General features: G+C 45.2%; 1 protein-coding gene across 2 annotated transcripts in view; it reads left to right on the top strand.

The window, feature by feature from the left end:
- Positions 1 to 19,641, top strand: part of IGHMBP2 (immunoglobulin mu DNA binding protein 2) — a 109,270-nt gene that overhangs the window by 41,377 nt on the left and 48,252 nt on the right. For both annotated transcript variants that reach the window (XM_073573896.1, XM_073573895.1), the window contains exons 5-7: positions 3,165 to 3,328; positions 5,835 to 6,035; positions 12,300 to 12,447. In XM_073573896.1, coding sequence (XP_073429997.1) covers positions 3,165 to 3,328; positions 5,835 to 6,035; positions 12,300 to 12,447 — 513 coding nt within the window. The remainder of the gene's footprint in view (positions 1 to 3,164; positions 3,329 to 5,834; positions 6,036 to 12,299; positions 12,448 to 19,641) is intronic.

Raw genomic sequence — 19,641 nt, 5'->3', positions numbered from 1 at the left:
TGAACAGTACCTTATTGCATGTGTGCCGCTCCAGGGAATGACCGTGCATTAGATCTATGGTGGCATAGGCAGATCAGTGTCCTGAGAGCTGTCCATGCAGTTCCAGCCCCCCGTGCACTGGTGTCTTATTAGCATAACAATTGTGCAAGGGATTTCTAAAAAATTGGAAATTGTTTTTCTATAACAAAAGGTGTAAATTTAACCTATTTTTCTGCTACTTTGCTTAGATGCAATTCGTTTTGGGTAGAAAAACCCGCTGAGGGGTTTCGTTTAAGGATCGGCCTTTTCTCATAGGGATCAACCTTGATTTTACTCACATACAACTTTGTGTTCTTGTATTTCTAGCCGGACACTTTAGACATTTGTGACTCTGCTGGTTGTTACTTATTGCTACACATTCTCTGAAAATTAAATGTATTTTAAGTCACAAGTACATGGACCCTGTGTGGCCACAAAAAATGTGCACATTCCTGCACCCAGGTGGTTAGATTGATCATTAACTGTTAATTGATTATCAGTGGCTTCATCAGTTCTTCAAGGTACACTTAAGGGTCCCGTTACACTAAACGACGCACCAGCGATCCTGACAATGATATGACCTGGTCAGGATCGCTGGTGCGTCGCTACATGATGGCTGGTGAGCTCTCAAACAGGCAGACTCCCCAGTGGATCAGGACCAGTGAGGACGCTGGTATCCAAGGTAAACAGCGGGTAACTAAGCGCACGCGTGGCTTAGTTACCCACTGTGTACCCTGGATACCAGCGTGCTCTCGCTGGGAGCTGGTATCCAGGGTAAACAGCGGGTAACTAAGTGCGTGCGGTGCTTAGTTACCCGCTGTTTACCTTGGATACCAGCTACAAGCGCGAGCACGCTGGTATCCAGGGTACACAGCGGGTAACTAAGCCGCGCGCGCTTAGTTACCCGCTATTTACCTTGGATACCAGCTCCCAGCGTCTGCTTACAGCGCTGGGAGCTCGCTGATCGTTAGTCTCCCGATGCCGATGCGTGCTGGCCAGCGGGAGACCAACGATCAAAAAATGGCCCAGGACATTCGTGCACGATCAGCGATACCTGGCGGAGGGGGGTGGTCGCTGATGCGTGCCACACACAGCAAGATCGCTGGCGAGATCGCTGATGCGTCACAAAATCGGTGACACATCAGCGATCTCACTAGCGACCTCGCTTAGTGTGAAGTCCCCAAAAGGGCCTTTTACACATAGCGAGATCGCTAGCGATGTCGCTAACGCGTCACCGATTTTGTGTCGCAGCAGCGAAATCGCTAGCGATCTCGCTTTGTGTGACACGTACCTGCAACAGCCCCCCGCCCGCTGGATATCGCTGATCGCGCTCAAATGTCCTGGGCCATTTTTTCCTCGTTGGCGTCCCGCTGGCGCATGGTGCAGGCGGAAGTCGTCATCATCGCTGCGGTGTGACAGGTAAGAGCGACCGCCGACGGATCGCTTATCGCTGCTGCGTCACTGGTGAGATCTGCCTGTTTGGCAGCTTACTAGCGACCATTTAGCGATGCACCAGCGATCCTGACCAGGTCGTATTGTTGTTGGGATCGCTGGTGCATCGCTAAAAGTAATGGGACCCTCACACAAGGTCAGGGATTTTGTAGGATGGTAGTCAGGTGCATGAGTAACCAATTTATCCAAACAGGTGATAATGATCATCACTTTCATGTGTAGATTCACACACATTCATAAACAAACTCTTCCTTATTGTAACGCTCTGCTACAAAGGTGAGGTTGTGGAAGACAGTCTCATGTCACAGGTCATATACCATAGCAAGACTGAGCACAGCAACAAGAAACAAGGTGGTTATATTGTTTTGCACAAATATTTCAAAGAAGATTGGGTTTTCGAGAAGTTACGTTCAAGCTCTTTTGTGGAAGCCCCAAGAAATGGGGAATGTTGAGGACTGTAAACGCAGTGGTCGGCCAAGGAAGCTTAGTGCAGCAGATGAAAGATGCATCTTGTTTACTTCACTTCCAGATTGGAAGATGCCCAACAGGGCCATCAGATCTGAACTGGTAGCAACTAGTCAGACTCAGCTACCACCATCTACTGTTCAGTCTTGCCAGAAGTGGTATTGATGGAAGAATTGTGGCAAAAAATCAATACGTTTGATATAGAAGAAAAGTGACTCATCAATTCACAAAAGGAACTAGGATGCAGAGAAATGGCAGCTGGGGCTCTGTACTGATGTGTAAAAGTTTGGAGAGTGGTATAATAATGAGTGTCTTCAGGTAACAGTGTCGCCCAGGGGAGGATCCTTGTAAGTGTGCATTTCAGCAAAATGAGTTGGGGTTTTTGTCAAGATTAAAGGTGTCCTCAACAGGGAGATACTTATCTATCATGTAATACTATCAGGAAGGCGACTGATTGGCTCCAAATATATTCTGCAGCAGGACAACAACCCCAAACATACAGTCAATGTCTTTAAGAACTATCTTCACCATAAAGAACAAGGAGTCCTGGAAGTGATGATATGTCCCTCACAACCCTGATCTCAACATCATCCAGTCTCCAGCATTACATGAAGAGACAGGAAGGATTTGTGCAAGTGACCTCCACAGAAGATCTGTGGTTAGTCCTCCAGGATGTTTGGAAGTTGGAACAATCTCCATGTTCATTCAGAAACTGTATGCAAGTGACAAGTGCCCAGAAGAACTGATGCTGTTTTGAAGACAAATGGCGGTCACCCCAAATATTGATGTGAATAAGATTTCTCTTTTGTTTGTTCACTTTGCATTTTAATTGATAAAAATAAACTATGAACGCTTCTAGTTTAGAAAGCATTCTTGCTTTGCGGCATTTTTTCCACTTCTGCCTAAACGTTTGGACAATATATAGAGAGGTACTCGCGGATCCTCAGACTAGTCTCTTGCACAGTGCTGTACATTTGCAGTAGATTGCATAGTTTTACTGCTATTTTTTTCTTAAAAAAAGTTGTTTTCTAACCACATTGGATATCGCTGTGTGAACCTGTCTTACACAAACCACCTCCCTTCACTTCTACGTGGGTTCTTTGTGGACTTGTACATTTCTTCTTTGTAATCTTGGACACAATATTCCAGCTGCTGCCATAAACCTTCACATATTAAGCCTACACGCTTCATTTTCAATATTGTGTTCCTTCTTTGTCTCCTGCCTTCAGGACCCGTGGAATTTCTCAATCCAAGCTTGGACAATTCACAGAAGGAGGCTGTTGTTTTCTCCCTCAATCAGAGACAAGTTGCTATTATTCACGGACCCCCTGGTACTGGCAAGACAACTACTGTGGTGGAAATTATCTTGCAAGCTGTGAAGCAAGGAGTGAAGGTGAGAAGAACGCTGTCGCTGTACTTATCAGGACATGGCGTTCTGGGTTGTCCACCGCTCTGCTCTGTAATTTCGTTCTGATTTCCGGCACTTTTCATTAGGACACCTGCAGTGAAGAAATGACAAAAATTTTGTTTGTTGGAACCTCAGTCGTAGGCGATGACTTAGCCTTGTAATTGTATGTTCTCACTAAAGAGCAAGTGCTCTTTTAGTTGCCGTCATGACCTAAGATATTGATGGGCCTCAAATGCAGCCCTTGATCTGTCAGAGAGTGGCACAATCCAGCTAACCAAGGATGTATCATGACCTGTAGTCCTACGTAAGCTGCAGCCCCCAGGAAATGTTAGTGTGACTCAGAGGTCAACCTGAGAGCCGATACTTGCTGACCGGACCATGGACAGTAGAAATCAGACACTGGCCCAATCTCTTCTGCCAAGTCATTTTTCATTTTTGCTCTCAATGACTGTGGTGTTGCCAGCCAGAGACCATGCGTCTTGGGTGACTAGTCCAAGAGCCCTGTTCCCCGCTCTGCTCTTCCTGAAGAGGGACCTATCAGTCTATGGGGTAGGGTGGGAAGAAGCAGTCCAGGACTGGCCTCTTTAACTCATCACCCATTCCACATCAGTTTTCTATGTACAGTATATACTGTAAATATATTTTTTTTTTTGTTATGAGATTGGCCAACCATAACTTACCTTCTATAGGAGATAAGTTTCTGATTCTTGGGGTTTAGACTGCTGAGACCCCGACAATCCCTAAAATGAGGCCGTCAAGTTCCCCTATTTAAACGGAGCGATTGTCACGTAATCACACTCCATTTATTATCTATGGGACTAATGGAGATAGACAATTAATAGAGTATTAGTGCCCACATACAACCAACTCTGGAGCCTCGTTCTTAGATTGGTGGGGGGGTCTCAGCAGTTGGATCCTCAGTGACCAGTAACTTATCCTGCGAATAGAGGGGGGGGGGGGAAAGAGCCAGATGTATACTGTGCTATTCTATGCAAAACGAAAAAAGTGGTTTGGTACCGTGTTAGCCAGTAGAAATAAATATATAAAGTGCTCTCAGTGAGAGAAACAAAATAGGAATCTTGTGGGAATGATACGTTTTAATGGCTAACAAATAATAGTGAATGATGTTACAAAGCAAGCTTTCGGGACTGCTTACGTCCCTTCATCAGGCTGATATAACAAAATATTTGAAGAAACCTTATTTATAAACAGTTTAAAGCACATGCTGGTGTGATACATGGACATTTCAATAAACAAACAAGGCACACAGACAACTGATGGATATACAGTACTACACCAAACTGGATGATGACCCAACTCCAAAATATCTGAGGGAGTTGAAAAGAGTCATCAAATGTCTATGTACAGACTCCATACACCTTCTGGACTTAATACCCGAGAACTTGTGGGAACACAAATTCATTACAATCTTTGATTCTATTCACACAGGACTCAATTTGTCAGAAGGTTTTATTTATGGCCCATTGCCATATCTGAGCTATTTCCTCCAAGTAGCCCTTTGATCTCACAGAACTTTCACACCACTTATTTAATCGGACCTAATTAGGGATTCTCTCTTCAAGCTCATTGCTTGTTTATTGAAATGTCCATGTATCACACCAGCATGTGCTTTAAACTGTTTATAAATAAGGTTTCTTCAAATATTTTGTTATATCAGCCTGATGAAGGGACGTAAGCAGTCCCGAAAGCTTGCTTTGTAACATCATTCACTATTATTTTTTAGCTATTAAAAGGTATCATACCCACAAGATTCCTATTTTGTTTCTCTCACTGAGAGCACTTTATATATTCTATGCAAAATAGTACATCTGCAATTGCCTTCCATTATTATAGAAATAAGATACATTACTGGAAATTGCAGCATATACAGTAACCATTCAGTACTGACTAAAAAAATTAAAAAAAGAAGAACTGTGAAGTCAGCTCACCACTGTGTAGACTCCTCATTAGACAGCTGGCACTCAGCATGGTTCCATTGAAGCAAACATATGTAACAGGAGGGAAGGATCCAGCGAGAAAATAGCAGTCTAAAAAATAACCTTTAATCCATTATTTAAAACATGGACGGAACAAAGTTGTCCGGCAAAAAAACACATTGTTGTCAGATCAACGCGTTTCGACTTTGCAGTCTTCGTCAAGATCTCTGACTAAAAAAAAGGGATGTTCAGCTTATGCCAAAATGGTGGACTCTGGCATATGTTCTCCGTGTAGAAAACAATGAGTTACTTTACATATACATTGGGTTTTGTTTTTTTTTACAGGGGTTGGGGTCCCAAAATATTGAAAAATATTTTTAAAAAAGGTTGCGTGCAAGGGATAAAGCATCATGAGTGTTATCAGCCTGTGTTATTGGATGATTTAGTCTACGCAGAGCTGTTTCTTTTCAGTTCCGTTTTGCTACAGTATGTTTGTTACAGAAAGCTGCAGCACAACTGACGCCACACCCTGTCATTTCTTCTTCTTTTCCAAGGTCCTTTGCTGCGCTCCGTCTAACGTAGCTGTGGACAACCTGGTGGAGCGGTTGTCTGTGTATAAAGAGAAGATCTTGCGCCTCGGTCACCCGGCGAGACTCCTGGAATCCTTACAGCATCATTCCTTGGACTCGGTTTTGGCTCGGAGTGATAATGCACAGCTCGTGGCTGACATCCGAAAAGATATTGACCAGACCTTTGTAAGTGTATGACGAGGTTCTTGATTAAGTCGCCGCCCGGCCTCCTGTTCGATCACACTTTTCTCTATGCATTTGCAGTAATGTTCTTTTATTCATGTGGTTTGACCACTGAGCTCATTTGTACAGATGATATATACCCCATTATATGCAGTAGATAATGGTCACATCTGCTCAATCAAAAGCTAAACACGTTACATTTCTGAAAATATATAATGTCTACTATCTGTTATTACGGGGCCATTTACAGCTTTCATCCATTCATGTGTATAGATGGTTTATTTGCTCTTATTACTCCCAGTATTGTTATAGCTGGTGTGCCATTTGTTCCATCATTTCACTTTCTTCTCTTCCGTCTGCTCTAATGACTTCCCATTAGGCTTTATTCACATGCAGCAGATTTGTCGCAGTCGTTTTTGCAACTTAACCCGCATAAATGGAACTGAATTTATTTCTGGAGCAAGAACATGGATTTCTGCAACTAGCGTTCAGACGAAATCTGCAATATGTGAATATATCCTTAAAGAGTAAGCGGCATTCATTTTCATTTAATCAATCTATAGTACACATGATAATAATCAACTTTGTAATATGTCTCATCAGAGAAATCTGCTTCTTTCTCCTCCTGGACTGATTTTTCACTCTCAATTCAGGAGTAAGAATTCAGTGAAGACAGGTTTTCCCATTACTAAGATAGGAGACGGCAGTTGGTGCTTCTTAAATTCTATGGAGGGGGAGGAGCTGTAGGCCGACCCAGGCATTCTGGTGCAAAATTTACAGTTCTTCATAGAACTTTATGAGCACCAACCATCTGTTCCTGTCTCAGTAATGGGAAAGTTTGTCTTCACTGAATACAGATTTTACCCTTGAATGGAGAAGTTTCAGAAGAAATGATAAGTCCAGGAGACGAGGAGAAAGAAGAGAGATTTCTGTAATAAGATGTATTATAAAGTTTCTTATTTACACGTGTAAACTAACCGAGTTTCAGCAGTGATTTTGGTCAAAGTTTTATCAAAGTTTTTTCAAAGTTTTTTCAAAGTTTGGTCCAAGTTTCATCAATTTGTCTCATAAGTGAAAAAAAAAAAAGTTTCTCCACCGTCTGTCTAACTCGAGGAAAATCAGAGGACGTCACGTGAATAGAAAGTGAGTGCAGCCCAACTTGTTCACAGCCCCATTGACTTGCATTGCCTATTTTTATCCGATACTTGGTTCACAATTGTACGTATCTCTGCTATTTTTGATTGGCCCATCCTCAGAGCTGGGTGGGTGCTCGTTCCGGTAGCTCAGCCAGCTCCCATCTCAGAATGCACATCAGCTGTGATGGAGAGGGGCACTGGCTTAGCTAGCTGAGGTGTCATATAGCCCCCTTCTCAGTCTGCACATCAGCTATGATGGAGAGGGGAACTGGCTTAGCTCACTGATCAGTCACACAGCCCCCTTCTCAGTCTGCACATCAGCTGTGATGGAGAGGGGCACTGGCTTAGCTCGCTGAGGCGTCACACAGCCCCCTTCTCAGTCTGTATATCAGCTATGATGGAGAGGGGCACTGGCTTAGCTTGCTGAGGCGTCACACAGCCCCCTTCTCAGTCTGTACATCAGCTGTGATGGAGAGGGGCACTGGCTTAGCTAGCTGAAGTGTCACACAGCCCCCTTCTCAGTCTGTACATCAGCTGTGATGGAGAGGGGCACTGGCTTAGCTAGCTGAGGTATAACACAGCCCCCTTCTCAGTCTGCATATCAGTTGTGATGGAGAGGGACACTGGCTTAGCTTGCTGAGGCGTCACACAGCCCCCTTCTCAGTCTGCACATCAGCTATGATGGAGAGGGGCACTGACTTCACTCGCTGAGGCGTCACACAGCCCCCTTCTCAGTCTGTACATCAGCTGTGATGGAGAGGGGCACTGGCATAGCTAGCTGAGGTGTCACACATCCCCCTTCTCAGTCTGCACATCAGCTGTGATGGAGAGGGGCACTGGCTTAGCTCGCTGAGGCGTCACACAGCCCCCTTCTCAGTCTGCACATCAGCTGTGATGGAGAGGGGCACTGGCTTAGCTCGCTGAGGCATCACACAGCCCCCTTCTCAGTCTATATATCAGCTATGATGGAGAGGGGCACTGGCTTAGCTAGCTGAAGTGTCACACAGCCCCCTTCTCAGTCTGCACATCAGCTTTGATGGAGAGGGGCATTGGTTAGCTCGCTGAGGCGTCACACAGCCCCCTTCTCAGTCTGTATATCAGCTATGATGGAGAGGGGCACTGGCTTAGCTAACTGATCAGTCACACAGCCCCCTTCTCAGTCTGTACATCAGCTGTGATGGAGAGGGGCACTGGCTTAGCTAGCTGAGGTATCACACAGCCCCCTTCTCAGTCTGCACATGAGCTGTGATGGAGAGGGGCACTGGCTTAGCTAGCTGAGGTGTCACACAGCCCCCTTCTCAGTCTGTATATCAGCTATAATGGAGAGGGGCACTGGCTTAGCTAGCTGAGCCGTCACACAGCCCCTTCTCAGTCTGCACATCAGCTGTGATGGAGAGGGGCACTGGTGTTGTGAGGTCATTTTCTCGTTCACCTTTGATGTCCGATGAACTCCCTCTGCTGGTGAAAGGAGGTGGTGAAACTGATTTGGATGGGAGAAACCTGTCACCTGAACAGGTGGATTGCGATTGGACATCCGCAATCTCTGAGTGGATATAAGGCAGCCGACGCCCTGTAAGGTTGCTGGTGATTTCCCTGCTTTGAGCTCTGGCCTCCAGTTCAGTTCCTGTCTTCTAAAGCTAAGTTTTGCTCTGTTATTGTTCCATGAGATTTTGTCTGATCTGCGTAGTTTTGTGTTCTGCCAGCCCCGGCTGTGGCTCTGCTGAATTTCCATTTTTGTCCCTGATCGGTTAAATCTCTTTGCTCTGTCTTCAGAATATATCGGAGTGCTGATATAGGGATTTTGAAGTCTAGGGATTTTGAAGTCTAGTGACTTCAGGGCTGTTTTTCCTATCAGACGTGTTGGGACATTTTTGGTAGGGTTTTTGCGGATTGCAGCCAGCATCTTTTCTGTCCTTTCCTATCTAGTTAGTTGGGCCCCATCGTTTGCTCTGCCTGTCTTTCTGTCTGTGTTTGTGTTTTCATCTGTTTTCACCGACAATACATGTTGGGGGCTGTCTATTGCTTTGTGGTCTGCTCTGGGGCAGTTTAGATTTCCCCTTTCTTTCTTAAGGCTTATTTAGTTCTCCAGCTGTGAAGAGGCGTCTAGGACCACCGTAGGAACGCTCCACGGCTACTGTTAGTTGTTGTGAATAGGATCAGGGGTCTGCAATACGCTAGCTACCAACCTCTCCGGTTTTCTGGACTTAGCTTGCATTTTTGTTTTTTCCTCCTCCGGTGACTCATTCATAACACACTGGCTTAGCTAGCTGAGGTGTCACACAGCCCCCTTCTCAGTCTGTACATCAGCTGTGATGGAGAGGGGCACTGACTTAGCTAGCTGAGGTGTCACACAGCCCCCTTCTCAGTCTGTATATCAGCTGTGATGGAAAGGGGCCCTGACTTTGCTCACTGAGGTGTCACACAGCCCCCTTCTCAGTCTGTATATCAGCTATGATGGAGAGGGGCACTGGCTTAGCTAGCTAAGCCGTCACACAGCCCCCTTCTCAGTCTGCACATCAGCTGTGATGGAGAGGGGCACTAGCTTAGCTAGCTGAGGTGTCACGCAGCCCCCTTCTCAGTCTGTATATCGGCTGTGATGGAGAGAGGCACTGGCTTAGTTAGCTGAGGTGTCACACAGCCCCCTTCTCAGTCTGCACATGAGCTGTTATGGAGAGGGGCACTGGCTTAGCTAGCTAAGGTGTCACACAGCCCCCTTCTCAGTCTGCACATCAGCTGTGATGGAGAGGGGCACTGGCTTTGCTCGCTGAGGTGTCACACAGCCCCCTTCTCAGTCTGCACATGAGCTGTGATGGAGAGGGGCTCTGGCTTAGCTCACTGATCAGTCACACAGCCCCCTTCTCATTCTGCACATCAGCTGTGATGGAGAGGGGCACTGGCTTAGCTAGCTGAGGTGTCACACAGCCTCCTTCTCAGTCTGCAGATCAGCTGTGATGGAGAGGGGCACTGGCTTAGCTCGCTGAGGCATCACACAGCCCCCTTCTCAGTCTGCACATCAGCTGTGATGGAGAGGGGCACTGGCTTAGCTAGCTGATCAGTGACACAGCCCCCTTCTCAGTCTGCACATCAACTGTGATGGACAGGGGCACTGGCTTAGCTCACTGATCAGTCACTCAGCCCCCTTCTCACTCTGCACATCAGCTGTGATGGAGAGGGGCACTGGCTTAGCTCACTGAGGCGTCACACAGCCCCCTTCTCAGTCTGCACATCAGCTGTGATGGAGAGGGGCTCTGGCTTAGCTAGCTGATCAGTCACACAGCCCCCTTCTCAGCACTGGCTTAGCTCGCTGAGGCATTACACAGAGCACAGATGCCAATCTCCTGGGACAGATTTTGAAAGTAGAGCTGACACATCTGAAAACGGAGGCCATCATTGGGATGTCAGTGGACCTTTGCAAATAAAATTTAAGAAATGAACTGGAGCACATTTTGGTGTAAGTTCAATGTGGTTAGAGCGCATTCACACTGTGGCCATTAGCAAACATAGCCTAGGATAAAATCATAAACTGCACATACCCTGTAATAAGTAAGTAAAATGTAATAGTACATGGAAATGACATAGGGCGCTTAGTTGTCACTGTTTTGAAAGCGAGGACCCCATCCCACCGCACCGAGGTGCACAAAGTCAGAATGGTCCTATTTTAGAATTTTATTTTGATTTATTTGGAAACAAATTTATATTGGTAAATGTAAAATATATATAAAATAGGCAACCCCTTTAATAAAAAAATAAATAAAGTTATTGTATCCTATGTTATATTTTTCTATGAATGTCCAACCCAGAATATTTGATAATTCAGCACCTAGCGGGTCCCATTGGCGGGGCTGTCATTTAGTATATCTGGGCATGATACATTGGAGTTGTCAGGGCCCCCTTAAAGGTCTAAACTTCATTGATTACCCTATTAGTTAAATTACATCCAGCACATAAATTAGGCAGATTTGTGTCGCGTTTATTTACATGCTTTTTTGGTGCATATTATTCTCCACTCATTAGTATTGTCACAGATGTGTCAGAGGCTGCAGACCGTTGCAATGCATCTGTCTGCAGAAGGTCTCACTATGACCCAGTGGCCACCTCCCCCAGCTCTAATAGTCACACCTGGATCTGGGTGTTTATAACTCCCAACTTGCTATTGGGAGTTGTGGGTGATATTTTCTATTTGCACTTCCCTATAGTGACTAGGAGCTGTACCAGCCGGCTATTGTCCTCTTGGAGTTAGGAGGACGTTGGTGATTCTCTCTGAGTCTACTCATGCTAAGTGTTTCCCCTTGTTTGTGTATCCTAGCTGTCTTTATTGGTAGTGGGGATTGACTAGCACCTATCCTGTCCTTCCCGCTGCAGGGCTTATCACCAGGGTCAGGCAGGGATTAGCTATCCTGCTCAGCGATAGGTGTGGAACCTATATAGGGACGATAGGGCAGACAAGGTGACGATAGATCTGTCTAGGGGTCTCCACTCCCCCTATCCCTAGTGTTTGGTTCCCTTTCCCTCATCCCTTCATGTTGCACTTAGCCTTTCCTACACATTGCGTGAGAAGTATGGGTGAAATCTGCAGCAAAAACACTGAAAGAATTGACATGTGGCAGATATATATCTGCTCCAAATCTGCAAGGGAAAATAAGCAACGTGTGCATGAGACCATCAGGATTGCTTTGCTGGCATCTGGAAACCATTCAGGTTTTATGACAAATCCACACCAAAAAAACTGCAACAGAAATGCAACAAATCTGCAACATGTGCACAGTCCCTAAGCGGAGGCAAGAGAAGAGGAAGGAGCTTCCACCTAAGGAGTCTGGCAGTTACTGTCTTGTGGAGATCACAGGGGCACTTGGCCCTGTGTTCCTGTGCACGGATGTGTCTCGGAGAACGAATACTTGGTCAACAGTTATTTAATGTTTATGAGGGGTCTTAAGCCCCCTTAATGGGCGTACTATCAAACTGCTAAATAGCAAAGAAATGCAACAGCGCGAGCAAATACCTGCAGAACAGTGGTCCTTAAGGGGTTAAGAGTATGTGGCTTCTGCACTGATTGACCGTCACATTCTATAACAGTACAAGTCATTTCCATCATTTGACTTTATGATTTTTTTTTAATTCTTTTATTTAAAAGGCAAAAATGAAGAAACTGCAGAACCGAGATGAAAAGAGCAACTTCAGAAGCGAGATCCGAGCCCTGAGAAAAGAGCTGAAGAAGCGGGAGGAGGCCGCCATGGTGGAGACATTGAAAAATGCCAACGTCATCCTGGCCACCACCACAGGTCAGTGAGACTCGGCGGCCGAGGACGATCTGTTCTGCTTTAATCAGATTTTCTGCTGTTTCTAGTGGACGTCTCACTGGTATGAAGGCCTATGATTCACGCAGTATGCCGCTCATGTTACAGCCTCCCCATAGCTATAAGTAGAGCATGCTTCTGTCATTCAGGAAACTATTCTGGAAAATGCATACTCCATAAGGCAATAGCATAAATCGCAATTCTTTGCTATATTGCACAAGCTACAATAAATCTTCACGGATGTTCTCAAATTTAAAGGAAATCTGTCAGCAGTTTGTGTTTGTAATCTGAGAGCAGTATGATGTAGGGGCTGAGATTCTAATTCCAGTGATGTGTCACTTACTGGGCTGCTTGTTGTAGTTTCAATAAAGTTAAAGGGAATCTGTCTCCCCCGGGACGTATATGACCTATTAATATGGGCATACAGGTGATCGAAATGTTACACTGGTCCTATCTGTATGCCTCATGTTAGCGGTCTTCTGTTTGTTAATGATTTCTTTCAGGCTCCGGGGCGTGAGGTGCCTGGAAGAAATCTCGGCCTCCTCCCCTCATTTGTGTACCACCAATCTCCTGTCAGCCCGCGCCCTGCAATTGTACAGTACCTTTTCCGCCCTTTTATGGCCATTGGCTTCAGCATTCCTCTGCACTGGTGAGTCACTGCTACTTCCGTTGCAGTTACCTCGAGCGCGCGCGGCGATAAGGTGCTCTCCCCACCATACATACATGGGTGATAGGGGCATCAGAAACTGTACGGTTCCTAACTATACAGGGAGGTAGGAAGTGGGGAGAGCACCTTAGCGTGTATGCCGGCGGCTGCGCAGAAGAACGCTTAAGCCAATGACCAAAGAAGGACGGAATAGGTACTCTATTGCAGGGCGCGGGATTCCCAGGCAGGCATTAGGCATCACGGGGAACTGTGGCACTGATGGTAGGGGGGGAGTACGCAAATGAAGACAGGAGGCAGAGATTTCTTCCAGACACCGCCTTCCCCAGAGCCTTGAAGAAGTCATTAACATAGAGAAATAAAAGACGATTTTTCAACAACAAGACTGTTAATATGAGGCATACAGGTAGGACTGGTGTAACATTTCTATCACCTGTATGCCCATATTAATAGCTCATATACTATATGGAATGGGGGGGTGACAGATTCCCGTTAGTGTGATGCTTTCATCAGAAAGTAATTTATGTTTTTGTGGTACATGTATTTAAAAAATTATATATCATAATCATTATTACAAAAGCAAAATTAGTAATATTGCTATTTTCACACCGGCCACTGGGGCTGTTTAGACTCGTAATTCCTGTCATTTCAGGAAGAGTTTTCAGCAGACTTCTTAACATCAGAGGCAGGATTACAATGACGAGTAACACCTCTGTATGCAGCTGATGACACAGGATCCCCCAATCACAATAGGTGACATCACTAGGTGACATCACAGCTGACCCTGCTCTCCTCCCTTCACAGTCACTTTTGTATATGCTCTTTGGATGCTTTAATGCAAGGTTCCCCAACTCCAGTCCCCAAGGCCCACCAACAGGTCATGTTTTCAGGATTTCCTTAGTATTGCCAAGGTGATAATTCCATCACCTGTGCAATACAAAGGAAATCCTGAAAACATGACCTGTTGGTGGGCCTTGAGGACTGGAGTTGGGGAACACTGCTTTAATGGACGTGGTCTGACCATTGCAGCTAATGTACATGTGTTGTTTCCTGAAGCAACAGGAAGTTAGAGTCTAAAAATTGCCCCAGTGGCCAGTGTGAGAATTGCAAGATTACTATTTTTTACTGTAACTGCAGATCATGATATGTAAATAAAAGCATTGCCAAAAGTGATTAAAACAGACATTTAACACAAAAATCTGACATAAACAATGAGTCGTTGTCTGATCAAAACTTCCTTTTAAGGGGTTTGCTATTGAAAGATGTGATGGCCCTTCAGAACTGCAATGGGGACAGAAACGGGGACTGCTATTGCACTTTAATTAACCCCTTCATGATTGGGCAATATCTTGTTTTTACTTTTACTCTTTTTTTTTTCCCCTTTCAAAAGCCATGATTTATGTTGTAGTTCCGAATGACGTCGTTTACTTTAAGGGGGAAAAAATTTAGTTTCGTGCGGTGAAATGGTACAAAGTAAAAAATCATTTATTTTTTAAGTTCTGTTTTGACAGCCTTTATTGCACGATTACAGTGCTGTTAAAGTTATAGTTTTCTTTTTAGATTTTTGCTGTGCAATTCAGAACATTGTAGGAAGAATAATTGGTTCAGCAATCCCTCGATTGCCATCGCAACTCATTGGTGCACAGACAGGCAACCCTGGTATTTAAATGCCATTGTCACTGATGATTTCTATTGAATCTATACATCAGGGCGTTCATGTATAAAAACAAGTAATAATATCTTCATGCTTCGGGGCGGCCTGTGGGCAGGGTCTTTTTTGGTGCTCTGGTCCCATATTCATCCTTCTGTTTGAATGACAGGTCATTGATCTGTCAGTCACCTGCCTCGTATATTTAATGTGCCGGCACAGTAATTGCTGAAGTCACAAAAAAAAATCCATTGTCTCCAACAAAATGGTTCCGGCGGTGCACGCACAGTGTGCGTATGCCGAAGAGAAGATGTGTATAGCCGCTGCAAGAAACATCTTGCCAGTGAAGGCAGTGGGTGGTGCATGCGCAGATTATGAACAAGAGGATAGCTTGAAGATGTCACTGCGCAGGCACAGCTGGCACCATTTTGTTGGAGAAGATTTTTTTTTAATGAAATTAAATGAAAACTTCCCACAAAGATTACACTTAAGCCTCCAGATATATCTCTTCACCACAGGTATCATTGTAATCAGTGTCCCAGTGCCAACGTGGCCTTTTGTGTATTTTATTTTGAAAAATCCTGCTGACAGGTTCTCTTTAATAATGAAAACCAGCACTCACCTCTTTTATCCCCCATCAATCCAGGGCAGGTGCTCTGCTGTTTCGCAGGTTCTGCGCTTTATCACTGGCAGCTTGTAATCTAAAACTGCCAGGGGCTGTCAGAGTGTCTGCGCTGGATCGGCGGGGTCTGAAGAGCTGAGTACTGGGTGTGTTTTCATTATTTTACATTTATTGTCTATTTGTCTTTTCAAGGCGTTAGACGACCCTTTTTTCATTTTAATTTGGACTTCTGAAGTTTTCTGGCCTTACAAGTGAGATTTCTGACTGTACAATCCAGAAGATCTGATTTTGTGACCACACTCTGGGTAGATCACATCAGAAAGTACAAGCTGACTATGGGGGAAATGTATCAGGGCTGACACTTCATACACCAGCCTGGAAAGGCCGATGTGCATGGCCCTTACACATCTTGGTGCATCCTCTGGGCTGTGTGTGCACCATGGCTCATGGCTGGTGCAGATTTCAGCTACAATGTATCCCTTTCCTAAGCCCTACACTCTTTTGAAAAGGTGCAGGGGTCAGCGCTACGGATCAAAAAGTCACAATATTTGTTGCAAATATCATGTGTGACCCCAATTTTCTGGCGTACAGTGGATGATGATTGCACATTACCAGATCTTAACACGACATTTTAGTGCACACAAGTGAGATACAGTACTGAACTGAACTGGAGCTTGCCATTGTTTGATCCCTTGTTTTATACAAAAAAAACCTGACCAGCACCTCCCAAGTGTGAAGAGGTACAAGCTGCAGTGACTGCAAAATGTGTATAAAAAAGCACAGCTGCACTTTGTGAATGCCAAGACATATAGTGTCAATGGAAATAACAACTTCTGACCGCATTGTCCCTCAGCAAGATGTAATTACAAAAAAAGCGAAGGTTCTTAGTGCATAAGTTGGCCAATTCATGTGTGCCCATCAACCACGGCAAGGTGACGCTTCTCTGATGGGTCCTATCATAACCCTTGCCTATCCTACTGTACATGCCACTTTTTTATACATAGTGAGAAACAAGGTCTCGTTTGGCTTGGCTTCAGTAGAAGTGCCAAGATGGCAGCCATGTCGGCCTTCATTAGGACTCTGGCCAAGGGCGTACCACATATTGGCAGACCATAGAGCCACTATGGGGCTGTTGAGCTGGGGGGTGTCCCGGGGCCGAGCGGCACTAACCCCCATATTTCAGTGGAATCAGCAGTCCCTGGATGCAAACAGCATTGACTACAATGGTGGAACAGGGAGCCATCAGCCTCGTCGCAGCAGGTACAGTGACATCACCCGATCGTGCCTGCTGCGTGAATCCTTGGTCCAGACAATTCTCAGACCTGAGCACCACACAGGGTATTCCCATCCCAACTCGTTATAAACCTTTAAACGACCTGCCGGTACCAGCTTAATGCCAGATAGCACTGACCACCTTCAGCGGACTTGTCAAGTCCATGGGACTCAGTGGGTCATAGTTTTGGGGGCACAATGTGGTCCTGCAAAAGATCAGGCGGTTTTAATGTAATTACTGATCTTTGATCGTCACTTTATTTCCTTCCTATAATATACTTTATCTGTTCATCAGAGTGGTCGTTTCCAGGCACATTCTACATCGATGTGTTCCGTGGTTATAAATCAGCTTAAAGGAGCGATGAAAATAGGACAAAAGCGTTACAAACCTTAGTCATATTGCAAGGCACATGAAAGGGGCGATAGTGACTTGTAGGATTGCTGCTTCCAACAGGTGGCGCTATAGAGTTCTAGTGCTCTTTCTCTCTGAAGAGGCAGTTTGCATATTAAACTCCCTATCAGACCTTCACAGCGGGCTGACTGACAGATTCTCAGTTGGCTCAGTCTGCAGCCAGTGAAACACAGAGGCTACAGAAGGCAAACGGTGCAAAATGTGTAATCAGATCCATTAACAAACATTATTCTTAGCATAAAATACATGCATTTAAGTACGAAAGAAAATGTGCCTGGAGGTGGACAGCCCCTTTAAGCTTGACATGACATTCTCATATGTACCATGTACTACTTGCAGACATTTAATATTCTAGCCGACAGTTTTTGAAACAGAATTTCCTCTGCGCTTGTCAGTGCTGTGCCTGTGACCGTATATACCTGACCTTACCGTGGAGCTCGGCAGGATCTGATCATTAGATTAGCCGTGCTATCAAACACTGTCCTCCGGCTCCGGCTCTTCACAGTAGCTTGTGCATAGCTTAGAAACCTAATCAGATGGATATTGTCCTGCCGTATGATGAAGCGCTGAGCGTACAGGGTAAGATCACATCATAAAATAAGCTGATAACCTTTCGGATTCATTATTCCTCGCACGCTGCGCGCTGAGAACAAAGCTATGCTTGATATAAGGGATCGGCGTTCGGCAGTCTCCTTCCATTCCTTCTTTATCTCACTTTTGTTCTGCTTTGATCCAAACAACCTAAATTTAAACATCCAATCGTCATGCTCTTTTCCAGTCTTCTACTGTCCAAGGCCTGTGTTCCTTTTTATATTTTAAAGTGCTCTTGCTGAACTTGATCACATAGTCCGTTCCTCAGCGGTGTCATCTATGACCTCTGGGTCATCCGTTTACCAGTACAATGAAGCTGCTGCAGTTTCTCTTTAACACTGACAGCTGTACGGATTGCTGTCCCTGGTACTGCCACTTGCAGGAGAGCAAGGGAGCCTTCAGTGTACTGTTCAGTAGGGGCCTAAAAGTCTAATTCCCTCCCATCAAATATTAATGGCCTAGCGGTGCCTTTTGATGAACCACCATAGTTTAAATCAATGATGTACCCCTTTCTGTTTTGTATAGCTTCCTTCAATTATATTCTATTTTAGTGCTACTGTATCTGTAACATCATCTCACAAAGTACCTCCTAGGAGAGGTGGTGTTGCACACCTATCTCGAATATCCCGGGCTCTGCCTCCTTCATCTCAGCCTGTTGCCCTCTGTTGTGCTCCATGGCGAGTTTTGCAGGTTGCCCGGTGTGGCTCAGTGATGGCATCTCCCTAATCCTATTTATGGCCCATTAGGACACACACCTGTGTCTTAGGATTGAGACTCAAGACTTTTGCTTGGTGTACTTAACCTTTGGTGCACACCGTGCTTTAGCTTGTGTCAATCCCTGCATGGTACCTCTGCATTTGTCCCGCTGCTCCCAAGATTCCTGAGTGTGCCAAGTTCCCACTTGCCTTCCTGCTTGATGCACCAATGCCTGGATTCTTTGTGTCCACCCAGACATGGGACTTGGAGGATCCACCTCACCAGGTAAACCTAAACACATGGTTACCCTGTAAGCCAATGCCTTCCCCTTTAACAAGTCTTTCAACATGACCAGGGATTAAGGCCAAGTCAATTATAATATACAGTTGTAGGACTACTGGTGTCATGCTGATTGACAGTCATCTCCCTGCTGCATAATTAGGGGAATCCGGCTGTCAATCAGCATGACACCAGTAGTCCGACCCTGTCAACAGAAAGAGAAACTGCTGCTCTGTTAATAGGGAGCAGCTGAATCTCTGGCAGGAGCGGTCAGTAACCAGTGCTGGGTATAACAGACATGTAGTTGCCACTGTCAGGAACTGCATGCTATTTTTTAAAGTCCAGGATATCCCCTTTAACTGTTTGCACTTACCCCTATTATAAACCAGTGGGACATCATTTTCTGTTGCCTCCCCGCCACCATTCCTGTGCTCCTATAATCCCTCTTTAAAGGGACCGTCATCATGAAAATGCAGTGCAATCTTCAAGCACCATGTTATAGAGCCGGGAAAGCGGAGTACATTGATATATAGTTTTGTGAGAATAGATTCAGTATTATCTGGGCTTCAGCCATATTAACCTCTGCTCTTTCTGGGCTTTTCATTCCAGTGGGCGGTCCTATCAGTGATTGACAGCTATCTCTACGTGCACTTTTGCAAAGACTCCTGTCAGTGACTGATACGACCATATCATGTGCAACTGCACTTCCTTCATGGTCTATAGGACTGCTGAAGATAGCGAAGTGCTATTTCCAGTAGTCCATTGAAAAGTGAACAGAGAGGCAGTGCACATGCGCCACTTCTGCTCCATCTAGATTTTAGCTTTGCAAAGCCCCATTGTCTGGATCTCCGGAGGTGCTAGTGGTCAGGCACTCGGTGATCCGCTATTATACACTGTTCAAAAAAATAAAGGGAACACTAAAATACCACATCCTATATATCTCTGAATGAAATATTCCAGTTGCAGATTTGTATTCATTGCATAGTGGAATGTGT

Source organism: Dendrobates tinctorius, unplaced genomic scaffold, assembly GCF_039654945.1.
Source record: "Dendrobates tinctorius isolate UK_male_01 unplaced genomic scaffold, ASM3965494v1 ptg000037l, whole genome shotgun sequence".
NCBI lineage: Eukaryota > Metazoa > Chordata > Amphibia > Anura > Dendrobatidae > Dendrobates > Dendrobates tinctorius.
This window is presented reverse-complemented; position numbering and strand designations above follow the sequence as displayed.